Source organism: Amborella trichopoda, chromosome 11 (assembly GCF_054954075.1).
Source record: "Amborella trichopoda isolate Santa Cruz 75 chromosome 11, AtrichopodaSantaCruz75HAP2 v2.0, whole genome shotgun sequence".
Classification (NCBI taxonomy): Eukaryota; Viridiplantae; Streptophyta; class Magnoliopsida; order Amborellales; family Amborellaceae; genus Amborella; species Amborella trichopoda.
This window is the reverse complement of record NC_142346.1, coordinates 1,459,033-1,485,869: the sequence shown is the minus strand read 5'-3', so window position 1 is coordinate 1,485,869 and position 26,837 is coordinate 1,459,033. Positions and strand designations below refer to the sequence as shown.

Genomic DNA, 26,837 nt, shown 5'->3' with positions numbered 1-26,837 from the left:
TATTTATATGACTTAAAATTTTATGCACACGCTTTCCTCATGTAAATAACCAATCTCAAAAAAGAAAGGAATTTTAATTTGCATATATATGGTCAAAATGAGTCATCTCCAACAATAATTCTAGACCGTCCATGTCACACCCCAAGAATTTACAATACAGATATTCTTGAGATGTGACAGTCCAAAACATATATACAACTCTTGATAGGATAAATTTACAGTGGCGAGGTCTTACAAAGTAAATAAAGAAAGCTAGCACAACAACAATATCTTCCAAGGTCGATCTTAACTAGCACTCAAAATGAATTCGCAGTTATCCTGAAAAAATGTTTACCATAGTTTGATGAGTTTGGCTACTCAGTAAGTGATCATCATAATCCTAAAAATAATCATGGTTGGAAAATATCAATATTTTCCAAAAAGAGATATATTAACAGAAATGCATCAACAGTTTCACTTTCAATAAATACATAATTAAGTATAATCCGAATAATTGAAATGCATATAACACTTTAACGATAGTGCATAATTCAAAAGATTTCACAAAATACCCTATTGGCGTCCCAAATAGGTCACCTATATACCCCATCAGCGTCCTGATGGGTCCACTTAATCCCTATTGGCGTCCCAGATAGGTCCACTTAATCCCTGCAGGTCCACTTATACCTCACCGGCGTACCGGATGAGTCCACTTAATCCCTACCGGCGTCCCGGATAGGTCCACTTATACCTCGTCCGCGAACTGGATGAATCCACTTGTATACTTAAATTATTTTTAAATCTCTTTAAACATTCGAAAGCAGCAATATCATGTACTCAACATATCACTGAAATCATTAATATGAATCTCACTGAAACCATTAATAACATTCACTTTCAATAACATTTCAAAAATAACCAATCAAATATTTTGGGCTCAAATTTAGAAAGGTAGCAGTTCGTAAAGGCATTCTAGCATAATTGCCAATTTAATATGTATAGAAAAACTTTTATAAAAATTCAAGAATACGAAATTATCATAATTTATGGGATGTTAATTTGCAAATAAACATTTCACAACAATGTTATAATCAAATGCAAAAATATCATTTTTCAGTTAATAAGGTAGTCATTTGCACATGAAATTCACAATGTCTAAATATTTAAAAACAGTAGAAAGAAATCTCACAATTTTACTAAAAGCAGAAATATCACATTTATTTCTAATAATTTGATAGTATCTAAAATTTTCTAACAATAGACAAGAAAAATAAATAAATTTATTTTTCTAAGAATTTACAGCATTTAAAATTTTTAACATAGATAAAATATCACAATTTTTATTAAAAAGATTATTTTCCAAGATAATGAGGTCGTGTGCGCGTAAAATTTATCGCGCCTAAAATTCATGATAATAAGCAAAAATAATTATTTCATTTTTATTTTTAAAAAGAATGGATTATTTTTCGAGACAATGAGGTCACTTACACACAAAACTTATAAAATAAAGATCCTAGACAAAAATATCACTATTTATTAAAAACAGACTATTTTTCAGGAAGACGATGTCACTTACCTAAAATATTTTGTGAGAGAGCTTCCAATAAAAATTCGGCTAGAGAGAGAGAGAAAAAAACCTCGCCTCTCGTATTTAAACTCTTACGACACTTTATAATAATATTTTATTAAGTTACACCTCATACACGAGGTGTAACGTTTATATTACCTCTTATACACTTAAAGCCCACGTCCACTGGACGTGGCAAGGCAGCAGCAAACAAACAAACTCAAACTAAAAGCTTTGAAAATGGTGATGGTCCCTAAGGACTATCATGCTCATATGGACCATCACTTATTAAAAGTTTCTTTTTTTTTTTTTTTTTGAAAGTTTAGGATTGTTACATTCTTCTCCCCTTAAAGAAATTTAGTCCTCTAAATTTATGTACCTGATTACTGAAAAAGATAGGGATATTTTTCTCTGATGTCTTCTCGTTCCCAAGTCGACTCTTCTCTTGAATGGTACTGCCATAATACACAGACTAAAGGAATCTCCTTCTTGCGCAACACTTGCACCCTTCTATCCAATATCAAAATTGGCTGCTCAATGAAGGATAGGTCCTTCCTGATCGGTAAAGGTTCATATTTCAAGATATGGGATGGGTCGAGCTGATATTTTCGTAGTGAAGATACATGAAAGACGTTATGGATGTTTGCCAATTCGGGTGGTAAGGCAAGTCTATAAGCGACACCTCCGATTCTTTTCAGTATTTCAAATGGTCCGATGTAACGTGGGCTCAACTTTCCTTTCTTGCCAAATCTCATAATACCCTTTATTGATGAGATTTTTAGGAAAACTCGATCACCTTCCTCAAATTCAAGATCTCTCCTTCGGTTATCGGCATAACTCTTTTGCCGACACTGAGCTGTCCTGAGCCTTTCACGAATTAGTGTTATTTTATCTGTGGTTATCTAGACAATTTCTGGCCCCAAAAGCTTTCTTTCACCAACCTCGTCCCAACATATGGGTGACCTGCATTTCCTTCCATACAGGGCTTCATATGGTGCCATCTGAATACTTGCTTGGAAGCTATTATTATAAGCAAACTCAATCAGGGGTAAATGGTCATCTCAGCTTCCTGTAAAGTCAATAACACAGGCCTTCAGCATATCTTTCAAGGTTTAGATGGTCCTCTCCGATTGTCCATCAGTTTGGGGGTGAAAGGTAGTACTAAAGGTGAGTCTCATCCCCATGGCTGACTGTAGTCAAGCCCAAAATTTAGAAGTAAACCAAGTATCCCTGTTCGATACAATACCGACAAGAACTTCATGCAACCGCACTATTTCTTTAATGTACAACTGGGCCAGTCGATCCAAAGTGTACGTCGTGCGAATCGGTAGAAAGTGGGCAGCTTTGGTCAACAGGTCCACAATGACCCAAATGCTATCATGTCCTGAATTTGTTCTAGGCAAGCCAGAGACAAAATCCATAGAGATGTGCTCCCACTTCCATTCTGGCAAGGGTAAAGGCTGCAACAACCCAACGGGCCTTTGATGTTCAGCTTTTACTTGCTGGCATGTTAGGCATTTAGACACAAATAGTGCTACCTCTTTTTTCATATTATTCTACCAAAAGATTTTCTTCAGGTCCTGATACATTTTAATACTTCGGGGATGTATCGTATAACGAGAATGATGTGCTTCTTCCAAGATAGCTTTCTTCACACTCTCATCATTCGGAACACAAACCCGACCTTTGAATCTTAGCAAATCCTCACTACATATAGATAATTCATCTCTCTTTCCTTGCTTCACCTCTTTTATAATTGTTATAAGCTGAGGGTCTTTCTTTTATGCCAATCGAATCTGTTGGATTAATTGGGGTTCTGCCTTAATGTTAGCAATCATACTTAACACACCATTAATGGACAGAGTTGGATGCCAATCCATTATTTCCTCTAACAATCTCATTTCTTGGATCATTAGATGAGCTAAGACTCCCGTAGATTTTCTACTTAGAGCGTCGCCCACAACGTTAGTTTTTCCTGAATGATAATGGATTGTACAATCATAATCTTTTAAGAAATCCATCCATCTTATCTGCCGCATATTTAAATCCTTCTAAGAGAAGAGGTATTTCAAACTCTTATGATCCGTGTATATTTCGAATTGCTCACCATATAGATAATGCCTCCATATTTTCAAAGCGAATACTATTGCAGCTAGCTCCAAATCATGAATTGGATATTTTTTCTCATATTCTTTCAATTGTCTGGATGCATATGCCACTACTTTCCCATATTGCATTAATACACAGCCCAAGCTTTTATGTGAAGCATCACTATAAATCACAAATCCCCCACTCCCCTCAGGAATAGTTAAAATAGGTGCTGAAATTAATCGAACTTTTAGTTCTTGAAAACTCTCCTCACATTCACTTATCCACTCAAATTTGACATTTTTCTGTGTCAATCGAGTCAATGGGGTTGCGATTCGAGAAAATCCTTCTACAAATTTTCTGTAATATCCTGCCAATCCCAAAAAACTTTGAACTTCAGTCACATTACTTGGTTGTTTCCAATTAACAACAGCTTCAACCTTTGAAGGATCAACTGATAGACCTTCCTTTGATATAACATGTCCTAAAAATGTCACTTGTTCAAGCCAAAATTCACATTTACTAAGTTTGGCATACAATTTCTTTTCTCTTAATATTTGCAATACCATTCTTACATGCTGCTCGTGTTCTTTCTGATTCTTGGAATAAATTAAAATATCATCGATGAATACCACAATAAATTTATCCAAAAAAGGCCTAAAGATCCGATTCATCAAATCCATAAATGCAGCCGGTGCATTGGTTAATCCAAAAGGCATGACTAAAAATTCATAATGGCCATACCTTGTTCTGAAAGCTGTCTTGGGAACATCTTCACTTTTAATCTTAAGCTGATGGTATCCAGATCTAAGATCAATTTTTTAAAACACTTGTGATCCTTGTAATTGATCAAATAAATCATCAATTCTAGGTAATGGATACTTATTTTTCACTGTCTATAATCAATACACAATCTCATAGTCCCATCTTTCTTTTTGACAAACAGTACTGGAGCACCCCAAGGTGACACACTGAGCCTGATAAAACCTTTATCTAATAATTCTTCCAATTGTTGTTTCAGTTCCTTAAGTTCTGCAGGAGCCATTCTGTAAGGTGCTTTAGAAATTGGTGCTACCCCTGGCAATAATTCAATGGAGAATTCAATTTCCCTGTCAGGCGGTAATCCTGGCAATTCTTCTGGAAAACGTCGGGAAATTCTCGGATAACCGGAGTGGTATCTAAATTTATTTCTTCCTTCCTATCTTCTTTGATATAGGCAAGAAAGCCTTGACACCCTTTTCGAAGGAGGCGATTAGCTTGAATACAAGAGATTAAATATGATGGGGAGTCTTCTTTGACACCATTGAAGTAAAATACTGGTTGATTCGGAATACTAAAGGTAACAATTTTCTTATAACAATTAATACTTGCATGGTATGCAGAAAGCCAATCCATGCCTAAGATTACATCAAAATCTTGAATTTTCAGGAGTATTAAATCAACCAACAGTTCATTTTCTTCTATCTTTATTACACATGATTTGTACACTATATTAGTGTTAATTGAATTTCCCATCGGTATGGCTACCTCTAGAATGTATTCTAATTGTTCTGGTTCTACCTTTAAGTGGCATGCAAAGTGTTGTGACATAAATGAATGAGTAGATCCAGGATCAATTAAAACATGAGCTACTTTTTGGAAGATAGTAAGAGTAACTTGGATCACTGATTTTGAGGCCTAAGCGTTTTGCTCAGTAATCGTAAATACTCTTCCCTTCATCTGAGGCTTTGGAGCTATCTCTTCCTGCTTTGGAAGCTGTTGTGTCTGTAAGCTAGGACATTGTCTAATCTGGTGTCCCAATTTTCCACATTTAAAACAGGCTCCGGTATTCCAATAACAAGGGCTTGATCCATGATTTTTCCCACATTTTCTACATGGTTCTATTAGGTTTTGAAATGGCGAGGGCCTTGGCTTCTTGTTTGGCCTTTTAAACTGTTGCCGATTAGATGATGTAGGTCTAACATGACTGTTCTGATTTTTCGTCTTTTGGTAATCTTTAAAATCTTTTTCGACAATTTGGGCTCGATCTACTATTTCAGCATAAGTTATCAATTTCAAAACTGATATTCTACTTCAAATAGCTGGCCTGAGACCCCTTTCAAATTTCTTCACCTTTCTTGCCTCATTGTTAATCATATGTGGTGCAAACCTGGCCAATTCAATAAACTTGGTCTCGTACTGTGCTACTGTCTTATTTCCTTGGATTAATTCTAGAAATTCCATTTCTTTTTTGTCTCGAATAAAATCTGGAAAATACTTTTCATTAAATGCCTCTAGAAATACTTCCCAAGTCAAGGGCTTATTTTCTTTGACCAATACTCCTTTTGCAATTCGCCACCAGTGTTGTGCCTCACCTTATAACATAAAAACTGCCAAGGCCACCTTTCTATCATCAGGACATTCCATAACTTCGAATATTTTTTCCAATTGTATAATCCATCCCTCGGCTTCCAGTGGGTTTACAGCACCCTTAAAAGAAGGTGGGTTTAATGTCTTAAATTATTCGATATTACTCCCACCATTTCCTGTAACTGATTGCTTGGGTGGATTGTTGTTTTCCATCTGATGTTGCATTAGAGCGACCATATTTTCCAAGGCTTTGTGAATTCCTTCCATATTGGCCTCAGCTATTCTGAATCTTGACTTTGTCCCAGTCTGTACACACAATAAATGTGATTTTAAGTACATTCTTTTTAAATTTCCATTTCTAATAATCTTAAACCTGTTGCTCTGATACCATAATTGTCACACACCAAGAATTTACAATACAGATATTCTTGAGATGTGACAGCCCAAAACACATATACAACTCTTGATAGGACAAATTTACGGTAGCGAGGTCTTACAAAGTAAATAAAGAAAGCTAGCACAACAACAATATCTTCCAAGGTTGATCTTAACTAGCACTCAAAATGAATCCGCAGTTATCCTGAAAAAATGTTTACCATAGTTTGATGAGTTTGGCTCAGTAAGTGATCATCATAATCCTAAAAATAATCATGGTTGGAAGATATCAATATTTTCCAAAAGGAGATATATTAACAGAAATGCATCAACAGTTTCACTTTCAATAAATGCATAATTAAGTATAATCCGAATAATTGAAATGCATATAACACTTTAACGGTAGTGCATAATTCAAAGGATTTCACAAAATACCTACTGGCGTCCCAAGTAGGTCACCTATATACCCCATCAGCGTCCTGATGGGTCAACTTAATCCCTATTGGCGTCCCAGATAGGTCCACTTAATCCCTGCAAGTCCACTTATACCTCACCGGCGTACCGGATGAGTCCACTTAATCCCTACCGGCGTCCCGGATAGGTCCACTTATACCTCACCGACGAACCGGATGAGTCCACTTGTATACTTAAATTATTTCTAAATCTCTTTAAACATTCGAAAGCAGCAATATCATGTACTCAACATATCACTGGAATCATTAATATGAATCTCACTGAAACGATTAATAACATTCACTTTCAATAACATTTCAAAAATAACCAATCAAATATTTTGGGCTCAAATTTAGAAAGGTAGCAGTTCGTAAAGACATTCTAACATAATTGCCAATTTAATATGTATAGAAAAACTCTTATAAAAATTCAAGAATACGGAATTATCACAATTTATGGGATGTTAATTTGCAAATAAACATTTCACAACAATGCTATAATCAAATGCAAAAATATCATTTTTCAGATAATAAGGCAGTCATTTGCACATGAAATTCACAATGTCTGAATATTTAAAAACAGTAGAAAGAAATCTCACAATTTTACTAAAAGCAGAAATATCACATTTATTTCTAACAATTTGATAGTATCTAAAATTTTCTAACAATAGACAAGAAAAATAAATAAATTTATTTTTCTAAGAATTTACAACATTTAAAATTTCTAACATAGATAAAATATCACAATTTTTATTAAAAAGATTATTTTCCAAGATAATGAGGTCGTGTGTGCATAAAATTTATCGTGCCTAAAATTCATGATAATAAGCAAAAATAATTATTTCATTTTATTTTTAAAAGAATGGATTATTTTTCGAGACAATGAGGTCACTTACACACAAAACTTATAAAATAAAGATCCTAAACGGAAATATCACTATTTATTAAAAACAGACTATTTTTCAAGAAGACGATGTCACTTACCTAAAATATTTTGTGAGAGAGCTTCCGATAAAAATTCGGCTAGAGAGAGAGAGAAAAACCTCGTCTCTCGTATTTAAACTCTTACGACACCTTATAATAATATTTTATTAAGTTATGAGGTATAACGTTTATATTACCTCTTATACGCTTAAAGCCCACGTCCAGTGGACGTGGCAAGGCAGCAGCAAAGAAACAAACTTAAACTAAAAGCTTTGAAAATGGTGATGGTCCCTAAGGACTATCATGTTCATATGGACCATCACTTATTAAAAGTTTCTTTTTTTTTTTTTTTGAAAGTTTAGGATTGTTACAATCCATTTGGTGAATTTCAAGATCTAGGCCTTTATGAATTCAAAATTAATTTTTTTTTTTAACATTATAAATCTAATGATAATAAAGTTATCTAAAAAATTTAAAAAGAAAATAATATCATTCTAAAGCCTAGATCTAACCATCTTACAAAAATTGACAGCCTATGTTAATTGGGCTAAAAAACACTTTTTAGATTGTATTTTCAAAATTTTCTTTTTGTGATTGTTCATTAGAATAAAAAGAACGTATATTTAAAACTTTGGGTCAAACAAATGACCTTAACACAATTTTTGAAGATTGACTAGACTCTCTCTCTGCCTCTATCTTTCTCTCGTATAACTAATAAAAAACATAGGCAGGCCTTCATTGATTGTTAAACTACGCATTGGGTACAGAAATCCATAGAAAAAATCCACAAGATAAAGAACTTTAATTTCTCCAAAAACTGGTAATCTAGGAATCACTCAACAAAGTCCTAATTCTAAGTACTCAATCTCAAATAACAAACAACTTGTTTCTACACAAATATCATTTTGTGTTTAGGGACCCACAATCAACTCTGCCATTGGTAGTCCCAAATCGGGATGAGAAAGGAGGGTTTTAGTAGGTTGACAGCCAGCGTCAAACTTTTGCCTCATCCCTATCATGAATCTTGATCCAGAGCCGAATGCTAGAATAAGATTCTTGTAGTTGATCTCAAACAGTTGGGATAAAGTTCAGATAATGATGATGATGATGATGAGAGACTCTTATATTTGATCAAACAACTAGAAATGAGTCTAAAGCACAATGTTATAGGCTAGAGTCAAATTATGTTTATTGAGTCATAATTAATATGTGATATTGTTGTTAGCTCACTCCCAACCGTTTAGTCAAATAACAAACAACCTGTTTCTGCACAAATATCATTTTGTCTTTAGAGACCCACAATCAACTCTGCCACTGGTAGTCCCAAACCAGGATGAAAAAAGAGGGTTTTAGTAGGTTGGCAGCCAGCGGCAAACTTTTGCCTCATCCCTATCATGAATCTTGATCCGAAGCCGAATGCTAGAATAAGATTCTTGTAGCTGATCTCAAACAGTTAGGATAAGGTTCAGATAATGATGATGATGATGATGAGAGACTCTAATATTTGATCAAACAACTAAAAATAAGTCTAAAGCACAATGTTATAGGCTAGAGTCAAATTATGTTTATTGAGTCATAATTAATATGTGATATTGTTGTTAGCTCACTCTCAACCGTTTAATCAAGATTGGAAGGCTGGCTATCTCAAGACCCATATTATATATACGTGTAGGTACAATAAAATGGACATTTTGTGCATACTATCCATATATGACTAAAGCAAAGGCATCATATTCTCCATTGTTCTTCATTAATATTTGATACATACTATCTACTTCATATATCTTGTTATAAACAAGACTTACAATGCATTTATAACTTAATTTCAGAAAGCACTCCCCCACAAGGACCTGTATTATCATCGATAAAAAGAAAAGTTAAAAAATAAATAAAAACAAAACCAAGGCATATCAAGTGAAGAGTGGAATGCATTGCGGATTCCTCTGCCATTGTCGTTGTGGGATACTTTAGTCCCACAAAGAAAAGGAAAAAATAAAAAGAAAAGAATAGATAAGATAAGAGTGGAATGCAGCAGCTGGCCTGTTGTTCTCTCTGCTCAACAGTTGATATGGAAAGAAGGTTGCAATCATGAGTATGATCAATAAAAAAGTTATATTCGAATTTGGATAGAGATTAAAGAGATACTGGACTCTGATGATTTAGAAAATCTTTTCAAAGTATTATTATTAAAAAGGAAAAGAATGAAAAACTTAGTGAGAATGACGATGAGTCATCCCATTATCAAGTAATAAATCATGAGGTTCAACAAGAAATATCGACAACTTTATCACTTTGCAAACTGTTCCACCAATGAATAAAGGCGGAAAATCAATTCCTCATAATTAAGAAGAACAATAACCCTTGAGAGGAAACACATTCCTTTGGGTACCCCTATGCAACAATGGCCAAAAGACAAACAGAGAAAGGACCACTAAAGAAAATAAGGTGATTAGCATGGACAGTTAAATTAATGCAAAATCAATAGGAACTTAATATGAGACAACCAGCTGAGTAATTGTATGGAGACAACACGAGTTGCAAACAAGGGGTGTTTACCAATAGAGGATCAGGGTGGAACTCGCCAGGATCCTGAGCCTGAATCACCCAGTCTGTCTCGGGTAAGTCCGCGTCTCTAAGATATATTGGATATTTTTAAACAAAGAAAATAATAATTTCTTTTGAGTTCAAGAAAATAATTTCTTTTAAAAATCACTGGTTCGGGGTGAGTCCCAAGATTTTACCTCTAGACTTGGCAGGCCCCAGGTCAAACTGACTCGGATGAGTCCTAAGCCGAGTCAGTGATTTTTTAAACACCGCAAAAAGCCTACTTTCTTGAATAAAAAGGTGTGCTTGGATTCCTTGAGGGACATATAAGGAATGAGACAACTTCTGCAAAAAGAGGTATATGGAGAGAGAGCTAAGAACTGGTTGTTGAAAGTTAAATAGAGAAATGTCAAAATAACAATTGAAAGAGCATGCCAATAGCTCCAAATTCATACCATTCATCAAAGTAACACACTCAAAGAATAACTAATCACATATGGATTATTGAGTTCCTCCAAACTTGTAGTTTCAGGAGAAGAGTATGCATACCACTAAGAAGTGCATAAATTAGAAAAAATAACCATTATGAGTATGTAGTCTAAGAAAACATAAGGGAACAAACAGACAAGTCTTCAAGGTAACATTATGTGAGTACCCACAAGAAGAAAGCATAAGAAAGCAAACAGGAGAAAAGAAATGCTCACCTTGACAAACGAAAAAATAAGAAATTGAAAGTAAAGATCGAAAAAGGCCTCAATCCAAGTCTCCAAATCTCACATATGAGACAGAGTGACAGGGGCGGCAAAAGCATAGTTCACATGCTTGAGACTAATACTTACCTTAATTGTTTTAGATTTATGTATATATAAGAATAAGGTTAAATTTGTTACACATAAAGATTAAGGTTCATATCTGAGGTTCAGGCAGAGCCACTCAATCAAGTTATCAGATGAATCCTGATCATAGCAGGTCACTCAAAATCTTGGCTCTGGTAAACAATCCTTCAAGTCTCTCAGCCCTAGAACCAAATCAGCAACCAATTTAACATAAGTAACCTTTCCTTCCTACAATTCCAAATTATTGATGATTCTTGTATTTTTTTAACATGATGATTCTTGCTATTGATCTGATGCTTCTTATCAACCTTCATCCTCAATCCTAAAAGAGATTCTCTTATTTCTCTTTCTTCGAAGATCCACACTCCAAAGGACTGAAAGTTCTTTATCGCATCAAATCTCCCTATTACTATGAAGTTCTGAGCTAGAATCCTATTGCCTGAAGAAACTTCCAAACTTCTTAATTCTTACAAATATAAGAGAATCCACAATAGAGTAATAGATGCTCCAAATTCTCTTTAACCACTTTGAGCAATAGGTTTAAAAATAAGAATACTGACAAAATTATTTGGTCTTTAATTGCCAACCTTACAAGAAAATTAAAACGCTAGAATAATTTCATTTGATTCCTCTAACTAGATCAATACTGCCTAACATTAGTTAAGATGCAAGAATACTAGAACTGCATCAAAAAAACAAAAAATATAGGTATCAATATCTTATTCTGTAAATTGAAGTTGATGATTCTTCTACTTATTTTGAAGAATCCGCGTAGGGTATGGCCCTTAATAGAATAGAATGGTGGACCAAGATTGGTGTAGCCGACTCAATTAGTTGGGAAAAGGCTTGACGATGATGATGTTGCAGAATCCTCGCGTGTTCCTATCTGGAAGCCCGTGATTGGCTTGGACTCGATGATGCGCTGTTGCCAAATTTGTTAACGTCCTAACAATAAATAACTTTTTCGCTGTTAGGAGTTGTGGAATGCTGAGTGGATCTCAAAGGATCACGCTCCAAGGTCACCCTACCACTTACATTACCTTGTTGCATATTTAAATTGTCCACAAAGGATCTGATAAGAAAGAAATAAATAAACTGCACTCCCATTTCATAAAATCAACCGCAAGGATAGAAGTTACAGTGAGAGGATCAATAAAGAAACACATGCTCAGCGGGGACGATCATTTTGCAGTAAACAAACAATTCCTTTTGGCAAATCACAGCACATTCTTCAATTATCAGAGATAATGTTGTCCCCTTCTCACTTAATTAAAAAGCATCATTAATATAACAAATAAGAAAGTGAAGAAAACTACAATAGGAAGCTAAAGAGAGAGCTGAACTGGAAAGGGATACATTCAATTATGAGAGAGACGTTCTTCCCTTTCTTTATCAAGTTCCACCAAGAAAAAGGAAAATATACAGTACAGAGAGAAACTTCTCCACCATGAGAGAGAGAATACACATTTGGTAATGAGAATGTCTACAATTTTTTCGCTTACAAGCATAAGAGAGCAAAAATCCACAATATACAAGATGGGTCATAAAAACGCAGAAAACCCATATCAAATCACGCCACATGTGCACCAATTTGAAGGGAAAAATTACAGAAAAGAAAAACCCAAAAATTAAAGAAAGGCCACAGAAAAAACCCAAATTTTTTTTAAAACAATACCACAGAAAAATCCAAAAAAAAAAAAAAATCAAAGGAGGGTAATAAGTATGAATAGCAAAAGAGCAGCAATAAGAGAATACTTGAGAGCGGCCACAAGAATGGCCAGAGAGATAAAGAAGAGTTGCCAAAGGACTTGAACGCTTGCCCAAGTGAGAAGGCCAGTCAATCCAACGGCCAGGATGTTCTGAGGATCTGGGTCCAGCAGTTCCCGCCACCTGAGCTGAAATCTGGGCCCTTCATCGCCTTTCAACCTCTTCCCGCCGTTTTCGTCCCCATTTCGTTTTTCCTCTTCAACCCCATTGTCTTCTGCAAAAACCACAACATTTCTTCTGTTTCTCCTTTGATTCAGATTGCGAATTTGAGGGACTGAGAAGCGCAGGCATGGAATTGGGTGATGAGAGATAAAAGAAGGTTTGAAAGTAGTGGGGCTTTGTGGAAGAAGAGCTAGACAGTTCAGCACCATTGGTGTTGCAGTGCAAGGGCAGGAAGGAGGAAGGGTCAGCAAGGGACTATTTTCTAGTGAGAGAACAAGAAAAAACCCAGCAAAATTCAAGTTATATCGGAACTGTCCTTATGACCGAGATACCCCTCCTAGGTTGTGGACGGAAGAGAACCTAGCGGGACTAACTGTTTTTTAGCGCGCATACTGTGCTTCCGCGAGAGCGTAGTGTGTATCTACACCCTCTGTCAAAAGACCTGCTTGGGAGGATTTTGCTCAATCTGAATTTTGCAAACCGCCTAAGAATCACTGGATTATTATTTTCAAAAGACAATATATTTTAATTTTGAGTTTCCTAACACTTGAATTTCACTAATTAAAAATTGAAAGGTCTCAATTCAATCTTGAGATATTATCAGATTTCAAGTGAATAGAGGGTGCAATTGGCATTTTTTCGGGTGTTTTCCTAACAAATCCATGTAGTAAAAGCCATTCTGCAGCTTACCAAATACGCAAATGTTTGAGGTCCAAACCAATGTTTTGAAACCTGATTTTAATTTAAATCAACGGATATTTTGATGTCAAAAAATAAAGATCGGAAAAGTATACAAATGGATCACAATCACTATTGTGCGTCAAATTTTAATTCGGATAATTGTGAGTGTGTCATTGACTAAACTGAAAGTTTAAAAAAAAATTCTCGAACTTTATAACACACCCAAGCCATCTAATTTGACATCTAATGGCTAACAATAATTGTGACATCCTTCTGATAAAAAGATAAATGGTTTCATAATATACAATCCCAAAAAGAATTAGAAAAGATGTTGCGACTCCTGACAAAAATTTCCATTATGTTACAATGAAGCTGCGAGTCTCTCAACTCATATTCAAGCTGGATTAGCCTATTCCAATCTGAATGCTCAATTTCTCAAACCATATTTTGAACCTTTAACCTCATTCATTCTGAAGTATACATCTACCACTAAGCCAAAGTCAAATGGCATTCTGGTGAGAGATTTTCATAGTACCATGGGAATTTCATAGTACCATGAAAAAGTTCACCAGATACAGAATTACCATTATGACCAAAGTCCCCTAATTGTTCGGATACGGCGATTTTTCGCCCATGACCATGAACGAGCAAGGGTGTGCCTCAAAATGGGTTGACAAAGGAAATCTAAGGAGTCCCTTGTGTATTTCTATCGCTCAAGGAATTCTCTCTCCGGCATCATCGCAATGTCAACACCTTAAAAAACATAAGAATCGGTTCATGGCTAGATGGTAAGGGTGGTAAGGTGTAATAATGTGATATTTAAATTCCATTTCTACCATAGTTAGAAGACCTCTTGCATGCTGAATTGGCCAAAGAAAAATTTAATAAAAAATAATAATAAGAAAATAACTTGAGAGAGAACGCAGCAATATCAATCTCAATGATTTGTATTGCTCTAACAATAACTGGTCCCCTCTATAAATAGAAGGCTAGGTTTCATTTTCATAGTACAAGGCACAAAATCTATATCCAATTATTAAATTAGAAAAAAAATGAATAATTACCGACTGTAAATCCTACCCTTTCTCAACCTCCAAATACCTTCATTCCCATATTTGATGTTGAGAATTACTCAAAAATTCCTATCTTTTGGATACATAAATCTCCTTTGATACAAGTTAACTAGCAACATAGATCAGTTCAGCTCATTGCTCTGTATGTGGTTTCCTCTCCGCTCTCTTTCTGCAGATATCCCGAAAGCTCAGTATACACAAACAGAGAAAGAAATCACCAGTAATCCCCACAAGAACACACCCCATCTCGAAAATGGTGGAACCGGTTCCCGTCTCTCACTACAATCTCTCTCCGTGTAACCCCTGACAAAACTTTCATGAAACTGTGGCAATCCCCACAAACTCTAAGGTTCTTCATAATCTGTATAGGCTCTTCCTCAGTTGTGCTCATCAATCCAAAAGCAACAGCCAACTTCTCGCTATGCAAAAGCAATGCATTCTCCTTTTGCTCCTCTTCTACATCATGCAACACATAGCTGGTTTCAGGCACATAACCAGCTGATTTCAATCGTCCATACAACTCCTTAAGCTTTCGGTGAATCTCGACCATCTGTTCATGTCCCATATCACCAGTCACAAAAGAGTGAACTCTATTCTTAACCTGAACCCAACTACAACCAGGCTCTTTAGCAACTCCTCTATCTTTCATCATCTTTCTAACTTCCCCAACTTCTTTCCACATATGAAGAGATGCATATATATTCGATAAAAGAACATACGGACCCGGATTCTCAGGCTTCATTTGAAATAACCTCTCTGCAACTCTTCGACCCAATTCAGCATTAAGATGAATTCTACAAGCTCCAAGTAAAGCTCCCCATACAACTGAATCAGGCTCTATAGGCATGTTTTCTATGAACTGTTCGGCTTCATAGAGATGACCAGCCCTTCCAAGAAGATCAACCATGCATGCATAATGGCTCTCTAATGGCATCATGCCATGGTCTTTCTCTATAGACTCGAAGTAATGGCATCCTTCTTCGACTAGGCCTCCATGGCTACAAGCACCAAGAAGACCAACAAAGCTCACATGGTTAGGGGCCACCCCTTTTCTTAGCATCTTTTCAAAGACTCTAATGGCCTCTTTTCCAAACCCATGTTGAGCACAACCTGCCAAGATTGAATTCCAAGTGATCAAGTCTCGATCAGGCATCTCATCGAAGACCCGGAAAGCCTCGGTGCTTCCACATTTAAAGTACATGGTTATCAGAGAGTTACAAACAAAGATATCATTAGAGAATCCAAGTTTTAGAGAGAAGCTATGAGTTTGTCTCCCAAGCTTGATGGCTCCCAAACTTGCAGATGAGCTCAGAATGATTGTAAAGGTTGATGGATTTGGCCTTGAGCTCTTACCCAACATCTCTCTAAACAATTCCAGGGCCTTCTCTGATTGCCCAGCTTGTGCATAAGCAGAAATCATGGACGTCCATGACACTGTATCACGATGGGGCATCTTCTCGAAGACATGACGAGCATCATCGAGCAACTGGTTTTGAGAAAGCCCCGAAATCAGAGAGTTCCATGAAACTATATCCCGAGCTTTCATGGAGTTGAAGGCCCTCGACAGGTCCTCCAGGTTATCACACTTTGCATACATGGTGATTACGCCATTCCCAACGAATGGGTTGAATTGACACCCAGTTTTTACAGTGAGAGAATGAATTTGTTTCCCCAATTGCAGCGCTCCACTATTTGCACAGGCATTGAAGGCGCTGGTATAAACCGAGTGGCTAGGCACCATGCCTGATCTAAGAAGCTCTAAGAACATCTCGAGAGCTTCGTACCATTGCTCATTCTGAGAGTAGCCAGAAATCATGGCTGACCAAGAAACTGTATTTTTCTCAGGCATTTTGCAAAAGATGTCTAGAGCTTCATCAAGCATTCCATTTTGAGCATAACCAGCGATCATGGCATTCCATGTGACCACATTTGTGTCTGGAATCTCATCGAAAACCTTCCTAGCTTCGATAATTCTTCCGTTTTGAGAAAACCCCGATATCATGGCAGTCTGTGTTGCCACTGTTTGTTTAGGAATAAGTCTGTAAATTTCACAGGCTTCCTCTAACCTTCCATTCTGTGCATAGGCTGCAATCATGGTGGTCCAAGAAAACTCATTTCTCACAGGCATGGTATCAAAGAACAAAGATGCAGCTCCCAGTTCCCTGAATTTTGTATAAGCATTCAAAATCGACGTACCTACCACCACATCCCCATCGAAACCAGTCTTTACAGTTAAGCCATGCATAAGTTTGAGAACCTTCATATCATCTAAACCAGTGACCACCATTAATACCACAGCAAAGTTTGATTGATCTGGCTTCACTCCATCTCGAATCATCCATGAAAACAAGCTCCAAGCCTCCGCAAAATCTTCTATATGTAAATATCCAGAAATCAACACAGTCCATGAAACCAAATTCCTCCCCGGCATCAATTCAAAGAGCCTTCTCGCCTCTCTTATCTGACTCAGATGACAATAACCAGTAAGCATTGCATTCCAAGAAACCACATTCTTCTCGTGCATTTTATCAAACAGCTTTCGAGCTTCTTCCAAGTTCCTGTTTTGGGTGTAACCAGTGAGCATTGCATTCCATGAAATCACATTCTTCTCAGGCATGGCATCGAAAACCCGTCGAGCTTCTTCAACTTCACCAGCTTGAGCATAACCAGAGAGGATGACAGTCCATGTCCTGACGTTTTTTCCATTGAAGATATCGAATAGTTGGCGAGCTTCATCGAGTTGGCCATTCAGAGAATACCCAGTGATCATGGAGTTCCATGAAACTGCATCTCTCTGAACCATTTTGTCGAATATTTGGCGAGCTTCGTCGACCTTTCCAGCTCGGCCAAGAGCCATGATTTTGGAGTTGCAGATGAAGAGGTGAGTGCCATGGTCTTGATTTGAATATATGGGATGAGAGAGAGAAAGGGTAGAGAGAGAGCGGCGAGGAGAGAGACGTTTGAGGCGAAGGGTCATCAGACATTTCGCTGTGTTGATGCATCTCAGTGCAGCTACCATTAAAAGAGGGGCAGAGTAGGTTTTTCACATTTTGCAGGTAGAGTGAGCCCGGGGTAGAGAGAGAGAGAGAGAGAGATGAAAATGCTGCACTTTTTCAAACGTTTTCCTTCAGAGTTTTCGTTTTAGACTTTCAATCGAAGGGTGAGTGAGTTAGAGAGACAGCAGATTGAACCTGTCGTTTCAATCGGACTGCGAGTGAGACAGAAAGAGGGGGAGAGGAATATGGCCCAGTGCGCTGCAACGTGTGGGACATAATTTCAGGGGTCGGGTCCGGTTTCGTGATAGGAGACCCAGATCTGACCGGACCCAAATTTACTGAATGCCGACTCGTAAAAAGATAGTGTGGGACCCGAACCTGGACCCCAGCCGACCCGATCTGATCTGACTTAAAAAATTAAAATATCTATATATTTAATTATATTCAAATATATTTCATATATTTGGATTCAAAAATTATTACTGGACCCAAACTCGGACCTGAACCCAAATAGTATTTGGATTCAAATCTTGAACCTAAAGCCGACCCACCGGGTTTAATTTTTAAACCCATACCCAAATCCATATCGGGTCTATCCTTCATGTCCCGGTCCATTGCCAACCCTCCGTAGGGTGGGAGTCCATTTTATTTGCTCTTGTATATATCTAACATTTCATTCTCTACCTCTCTGGCATCTCTCTCTCTCTCCATACGTACATGCATAGCATACACATTGTTTTTTTATTCCATAAAGGGCGATATTCATTAAGATAACGAAAGAGTATAACATAGAAGCAAAACCAAGAAAAGGAAACAAAACAAAAACAAAATGGCAGCCACTAAGGGACTCGGGTCAGATTCAAGCAGTAGCATGTTTAGCCAAAAGATTGGCATCTGAATTGGCACTCTTAAAAACATGAGCGAAGAAGGCATTCAGGATTTCCTAAATTCAGTAAAATGTCATCCATGACCACGCTCAGTCTCCAAGGAATCAAGGACGGATGGGAGCACCAGAAAATAACATTAGCCGAATTGCCTTTCAATGATAACTTCATGTGAGACTGGGCAAGACGAAATACCCCCATTTTAACTGCCCAGAGCTCTGCTTCATTAATCTAACAAGAATGGAGGGAACCTGAGAAAGACCAAATAACGGAACCATTATGGTCACATAGAAGGCCACCAAAGCTAGACCGAGCCCCACTAATGCTCCCATCAAAGTTCAATTTAAGCCAACTAACAGGAAGTTTTGTCCACACACATCGGATGGGCGGTCAACGGTGTTTAAGAAATACAAGGTCTTTGAAGGAGGAAAAAAGAAGGAGAGTAGGAACAGTCGTAGAGAAAGAGATGCGTATACCCACATAATGGCCACATGAGAGGCGCCTTGAGTTCCAGAATTTGGCAAGATGCTTTTTATCCTCAAGGTACATATCCTTCCATATCTCTTTATAAAGAGATTTATCTGAAAAGGATCTTGAATACTCAAGAATCCAAATTAACCGATCTCTGGCTTTCCCTCTCTAATTCTTAACTTTTATATCCAATAATTCTTCTTTGGGTTATGGGATTCTATTTTTTTTTTATTTTGATTTGGGATTGCATATTATGAGACCATTCACTATTAATATAAGGAGGTTACAATCAATTTTAGTTACTAGATGTCAAATTTGATTACTTAAAGAGTGTCATTGAGTTTAAAAAAAATTATTTTTGAACTTTGAGTCTAGTCAAAGATATACTTACAACTATCTAATTTAAAATCAGATGGACATGAGTAATTGTAACCTCCTTGTACTAAAAGTAAATGGTCTCATTGTATATTTTTCCTTTTGATTTATGTTTTACTCTTATTTATTTTTTAGAATTTTTTTGTAAAAATTTTTTAAATATTAAAAAGTATCCATAATTTTCATACTTTATGTTCAATGTCACTCTTTTTATATAGTTTTATTTCTCAAAATAGTCCAATTTGGAACTCCTAAGTCGTTTTTTTTTTTTTTCTTAAGGACACGGTTTCTATACGGCTAGCCCGCATATTGTAGAAATGTGGGCTTGGCAATAAATATATTTTTTAAATATAATTTGATCCTAATTTTTAGATAATATATAATCTTTAACTTAGAGATCATGAATATAAAATAATAAAAATAAATTGAAAACTATAAATAATAATTATATTAAGAAAACATTTGGACTGTCAGTTACAATTGTTTTTAGATAGACCACCTATTTGCATCCATCTTTAAGATGGATGCTTTATACCTTTGGACTACATATTGTAGAATGCGGTCCAGCCCACATGAAACAATTTTCCTTTTCTTAATTGAAAAATTAGTTTGGAACTTGATTTCCTATCAATTTTTTATCAAATTAATATGTTTGAAACTTCAAGTTCCAAACTTCCTATTCACTTGAATAATTAAGTGTCCCTAGTTTGGAACTCTTACTGGCTCACTTGCTACTCTTTATAGTGAATGAGTTTGAGACTTCAAGTTCCAAACAACTCATTGACAAGAAAAGGGGGCAAAAAAGGACAAGTGTTTCCAAACTAACTCATTTGTTTCTATTTAGAATGAAGAGTGAAGACTAGTTCTAAACTTTTGAATTAGTAGGCCTATAAAAAATTCAGTTCAAAATTTCAAAGTGATTTAAAAAACGCATCAGTGACCCGAATGAGCGACCCCAAAAACTGGATTGGACTGGTGAATTAGCAATCCGTATCAATGTTTACTGTAAAGAATCTTTGCTTTACTGTGTGGAATTGCTTATTCCCTTCTAGATTTGGTCAATTTCCTCTATATATACACAGAACCAGAATAGACCGATTCCAAGGTCGGATTCGGTGATTCTGTGCCGACCCGGTGTTTCTCAAATCACTTGTCTAAACTGATCTCCCAAAAGAAAAAGATAGACCACAATTTAGAACTTGGAGTTCTGAACAGGGGTATTATGGAAAAAAGTATAATATTAAAAAACAAGTGTAAATTGAAAGAAAAAAGTTTATATCAAGCCGATTCTCTAAACAATCAAATTAGAGCCCACAAAAAAAAATTCACCATAAGAGGTTGTTTTGATGCCCAAACATCTTCAAATTATTCATCTCAAGATCAAGATGCATGGACATGAGAAAAAAATGGATTCCAAGTTTTGGAAATAGTGCATTTTATAACGCATTGTTGGACTGTCAATTTTTTTTCATAGATCTACTCGATCTACGTTATTTTTGAAGCTTTAGGCCCAGTTTTGATGTCAAAGGAAAAATATACACATTGAAAAAAATGCAATTTTTTTCCTCCTCAATTGAGAAACATTATCGTTTTGTTTTATTATGTTGGTAGACTGTTTGGATGTCTATTAAAATATGAGAAGAAATTTTATTTGCCAGATATGTCTATTTGGATGCGTTGCAATAAATTCTAAATTTGTATTTTTTCTTTATTTTTCTCATTACATAAAAAAGTTTTGACCAACCTTGATTTTAAACTATGTTCTTTCATGCGTTTAATAAATTCCATGGGCATAGAGAGGAGAATGAACATTTTGATTTTTTAAAAGGAGAGTTTCACACCATTTCCATAACCCATGAACGATACCCTAAGTAATTAATATTATAATTCAAAGTATTAGAAATTTTGCCACGAAAGAGAATATTAGAAAACAAGATTACAACCAATTATATTTATGTGCCATATTATGATCAACAATGAGCAATATAATCATCCCAAAGTTCTTTAGCAATACGATCTCACAGTTCATCACCATCATTTTTATCAGCTTGAGGGTTTTCATCATTATATTCAATATTTGTTCCTTCAACTGATCCACGTGTAATTTCCCTATCATACTCATAGAGCCAGTCATCACCACCTATTATAGTTCAGATATGGTTAAGTAAATTGCAAGCAGCAACGACTATCTTCACTTGTGTTTCATAAGGATATGTTGTTGCCACTTTCAAGAGAGGAAATCTTTATTTCAACACACTAAATACACGTTCAATAACATTCCGAAGAGATGAATGTCGAAGATTGAAGAGGTCCTTTGTAGTTTCTGGGGCTAAATTTTCCCAACCATAAGCCTTCAAATGATACCTCACACCCCTAAATAGAGCTATCAAGTTTCGTGTGTTCGCATAACCCGTATCAACGAGATAATATTTATCTGAATGTTTATAAATGACAAAAGTTATATATATATATATATATATATATATTCTAAAGATAACAATACTTTTGTAGGAAGCGGATGAGAATTATGACATTTATTAGCAACCTGAAATGAAATTTAAATGTTCCACCAAAAATAAAATTTTTTAAGGTAGGGAAAATAATCGTGACCTCTGGGAACCTTGATACCAGCTTTTAGTGTAGCTTTTAACACGGAAAAATCCGACGATAATCCCTCCCATCTAGCAAGTACATATAAAAAGCGAATGTCAAAAGAACAAGCTGCCATTACATTTTGTGATAAAAAACCTTTCTTGTTCCGATATGGAGCTTGCAAAGCAAAAAAAAAACATCAATTAAAATCAGTCATCAGTTTCCCCAAATTATCGAAAAATATATAAATTTAAAATAAATACCTTGAAAAAAGGATAATACATGTTTTTTTGCGAATTTACGGAGGAGTGCTACTTGAAGGTAGAGGAACAGAATCGAATGATAATTTATATATTGCATTGAGGACTCTCTCAAAATGGCGACTAATGGTTTCACCAGAGTGTTGGAACCGGTCTTGGACAGTGCGATTGCTTGAGATCTTCCCCAAGATGTATAAGAACATTGCCAACTGCTCTTCAACCTTTACACCTTGAGTATCATTCAAAAGATGTCTATGTCAAAGAATCTCACAAAAGTTTTGAAATACATTTAACTCTATATGACAAACTTGAAGGCATCGTTTCCTATGACCTTTAAGTATTTCTTCCATGTGTGCATAGCCAGATAGAGATGAATTACGAAGAGGAATCTTGTTTACATAAATATCATTATAACTGCAAAGAGCAAGTGCAAGAATTAACCGTCGCTTATGCCGTTGCTTCTCATGTCGTTTGGCCAATTCCATCTCAATCATGTTTCTTTCTTGATTGTGCTTGCCTTCAGCGTATAGAATAAATGAAGATATTCTAACAAAATTGAAAAACATTATGTGAGTGAATGCATTATTTGAGAAATAGATCTAACTCAAACAAGCATATACATCAGACCAGAAAAGCTAAAGACACAAGTACTTTCACTAGCGAACCCAATTTAAAAATCAGCAAACATTTCATTCATGTTAATCAAAAAATTTAGGTCCAAAAGTCAAATATAGATTAGGAAGTTCTTCAAGTCACTAATTAATAGTCATAAATGCGATGGCCAATCCAAACGGAGTTCTACTCTACTCCGTGACATTTAGAATGTAGCCAATCCAAACAAAGTTCTCCTTTGAGAGTCATAAATGTGATGACCACATTCTCATTAGCAAGTACATCTATTGCTTGCACACACTCACTTTGACTTAAGTCATCCAACTGCTGCAATTCTATCGAGTACTTGTTATATGAAAACTCTTCATTTTCTGTAGGCTTTTGCACTATTTATGAGGTTGGCATGTCGGCCTTGACTAAATTTTCAATAGTTGTTGCTAATCTACTTGTAGGGCTAGACCTCACTTTCTTACCACGATGTGGAACTAATTTTACAACAACTTGACGTTTGTTCTTTTCAGGGGTATCCATAGGCATATCATCTGAAGAACTCAATTCATTCTCATCTGCATTATAGTGTGGGTCTGATTGTGGACTTTGCTCAATTTCGTGTTCAATTATGTCATTTTCTAATGGCTCTTGATGAACAGTCGATAATTGGCCTTTCCTTGTGGAATATTTTCCGATAGGCATAAAATGTCATATTCTAATGAGAATTGTAGTGCAATATAATAAATAAATAAATATTATTAATACAATGGAAAGACTTACCTTCTACTAGTATGGTAAGTTGATCATAAAGGGGAAAGCTTGCCTTTCTAAATGGCTTTGTTTCAGAATGTGCCTGTTTGCTTAGATATGTGAGCTTTCCAAACATCTTTGATATAGAAAATTTCCTACGACAAACAAAGACAAATAAATAATTTCAAATTAATACTTAAAACTTATTTGCAGATATCGATCCCACACACCATTCGGAGCAGTTACAACATGGGCATGGTCATCCCAACCGAAACCACTTTGGTTAATAAGGTTCTTCGCAATAAAATATTGCTTCTTAAGTGTAGCCCAGTGAGTTTTCAGTTGGTGTACATTATTTTGAACATCAAAATTTTTATTAAATACATCCAATACAGACCTCCAATCCTCTTTCTTCCATCCAATATCAGACCACTTCCCAGCCACATGTAATTTTATCAATTGTTCAACTATGAATTCATCGCGAGTTGTAGTGCAATTTACCTTGGTTGGATCTTGAGAGGTAGGGGGTTGCTCTGACATCTCTGGGCTGAATGATACCCTCTAACACTTGTTAAATTATTACACAATCTTGATTTTATATAAAATAGACACTATAGAAGTTCACATGTAAAATGGCTGCTTGAATGAAGACTTCTAAGATGCAAAATAACTTGCATGCAAAAGGAAAAGGGTATGCGGTCTTAAACTTGAAATTTTTTGGCAGTTCATATTCCTGGTTACAAAAAGAAAAAGCATTCCTCAAACTAGAAAAATAAAGGGATCAGATGAGAAAAAATAACATACTCTAGAAACAAGGAAAAAATGACTACTTTGTTTCCCTTGAAGAATTAAAATCATGGAAACAAGGAGACAGCCCAAACTCGAAAGATAAACAATGAGAGAAGCAGACAAGAAACAACAGAGATAGGTAATGGAATCACACATTTGAAACCAAACCAAGGAAACCCAAAAACAAAAAAACAAACATCCTAAAAGCATGCAAATCCAAAATCATTAAAAAACATAATATTGAACCATAGGCACAGAATCAAGAGAGGTATAAAAAAAAAAAACCCAAAACAAGAAAACCCCTAAATTAAAAGAATAAAAATGTCAAGAGAATATATAGATTCGCGAGATCAAGCCTTGTTACTTTAGTCAGAAAAACTATCCTACATATCATCTGATTCTATATAACAATAAAGAATGTCATGTGAATGAAAGTCACTAAATACTGTGATCAAGAACGTATGAATCTTAAACAAGAGCACATCTCATTGTTTGCAAATGAATCCATGTATATTGTGAAACAAGATGAAACATAAAAAATATGTAAAGAGGTCTCTTTAGACATTGTGAAACAAGATGAAATATAAAAACTATGCTACATATCATCTTATTCTAGATAACAATAGGAAACGATGCCTTCAAGTTTGTCGTATGAAGTTAAATGTATTTCAAAACTTTTGTGAGATTCTTCGAAGTAGACATCTTTTGAATGATACTCGAGGTGTAAGGTTGAAGAGCGGTTGGCAATGTTCTTATACATCTTGGGGAAGAGCTCAAGCAATTACACAGTCCAAGACCGGTTCCAACACTCTGGTGAAACCGTTAGTCGCCATTTTGAGAGAGTTCTCAATGCAATATATAAATTATCATTCGATTATGTTCATCTACCTTCAAGTAGCACACCTCCAGAAATTCGTAAAGAAAGCATGTATTATCCTTTTTTCAAGGTATTTATTTTAAATTTATGTATCTTTCAATAATTTTGGGAAACTGATGATTGAGTTTAATTGATGTTTTTTTTTGCTTTGCTTTTTGAATAATTGCATTGGGGCAATAGATGGTACCCATATTCATGTGAGTATTGGTGTTGAAAAGCAAGCTCCATATCGGAATAGGAAAGGATTTTTATCATAAAATGTAATGGCAGCTTGTTCTTTTGACCTTCGCTTTTTATATGTACTTGCTGGGTGGGAGGGATCATCGTCTGATTTTTATGTGTTAAAAGCTACACTAAAAGCTGGTTTCAAGGTTCCTAGAGGTTACGGTTATTTTCCCTACCTTCAAAAATTTTATATTTGGTGGAACATTTAAATTTTATTTCAAGGTTGCTAATAAATGTCATAATTCTCATCCACTTCGTACAAAAAGTATTGTTATCTTTAGAATATATATATATATATATATATATATATATATATATATATATATATATATATATATATATATATATATATAGTTATAACTTTTGTCATTTATATACATTCAGATAAATATTATCTCGTCGTGCGGGTTATGCGAACACACGAAACTTCATAGCTCCATTTAGGGGTGTGAGGTATCATTTGAAGGCGGGTGGTCGGGGAAATTTAGCCCAACAAAATGCAAAGGACCTCTTCAATCTTCGGCATTCATCTCTCCGGAATGTTATTGAACGTGTATTTGGTGTGTTGAAGAAAAAAATTTCTCTCTTGAAAGTGGCAACAACATATCCTTATGAAACACAAGTTAAGATATTCGTTGCTGCTTGCACTTTACATAATCATATCCGAACTATATTCGTTGCTGCTTGCACATGGATCAGTTGAAGGAACAAGTATTGAATATAACAATGTAAACCCTCAAGCTGATAAAAATGATGGCGATGAACGGTAAGATCGTATTGCTAAAGCACTTTGGGATGATTATTGTGCTCACTATTGATCATAATATGGCACATAAATATAATTGGTTGTAATCTTGTTTTCTATTATTCTATTTCGTGGCAAAATTTCTAATACTTTGAATTATAATATTAATTACTTGGGGTATCGTTCATGGTTTATGGAAAGAGTGTGAAACTCTCTTTTTTAAAAATCCAAATTTTCATTCTCCCCTCTATGCCCATGAAATTTATTAAACGCATGAAAGTACGTACTTTAAAATCAAGGTTGGGCAAAACTTTTTTATTTAATAAGAAAAATAAAAAAAAATAGGAATTTAGAAATTATTACAACGCATCTAAACAGACATATCTGGCATATAAAATTTTCTTCTCATATGTTAATAGACATCCAAACAGTCTACCAACATTATAAAATAAAACAGTAATATTTCTCAATTG

The 26,837-nt window shown here is 35.5% G+C and overlaps 1 protein-coding gene, 1 non-coding gene and 1 pseudogene across 3 annotated transcripts; 1 reads left to right on the top strand and 2 right to left on the bottom strand.

The window, feature by feature from the left end:
* Positions 1-63: 63 nt before the first annotated feature.
* Positions 64-13,370, bottom strand: LOC18441403 (uncharacterized). Of its 2 annotated transcripts, none has more exons than XR_016044415.1 (2): positions 12,870-13,370; positions 64-318 (listed from the first exon to the last, which is right to left on the bottom strand). It is a non-coding gene; the product is annotated as an uncharacterized LOC18441403 (transcript). The 2 variants fall into 2 exon arrangements; XR_016044416.1 differs by lacking the exon at positions 64-318 and adding an exon at positions 11,606-12,059 and having other exon boundaries at positions 12,870-12,996.
* Positions 13,371-14,649: 1,279 nt separating this feature from the next.
* LOC18441404 (pentatricopeptide repeat-containing protein ELI1, chloroplastic) lies at positions 14,650-18,189 on the bottom strand. Its single transcript, XM_011627730.3, has one exon. The coding sequence runs from the start codon at positions 17,814-17,816 to the stop codon at positions 15,012-15,014; it is 2,805 nt and encodes a 934-aa protein (XP_011626032.2). The 5' UTR covers positions 17,817-18,189; the 3' UTR covers positions 14,650-15,011.
* A 7,074-nt stretch (positions 18,190-25,263) lies between these two features.
* On the top strand, positions 25,264-26,322 carry LOC148779666 (uncharacterized; annotated as a pseudogene).
* Positions 26,323-26,837: the final 515 nt, after the last annotated feature.

Bases quoted from the DNA above. Each gene is read 5' to 3' on its own strand.
- LOC18441404 (XM_011627730.3), bottom strand. From the start codon at position 17,816: ATGGTAGCTGCACTGAGATGCATCAACACAGCGAAATGTCTGATGACC.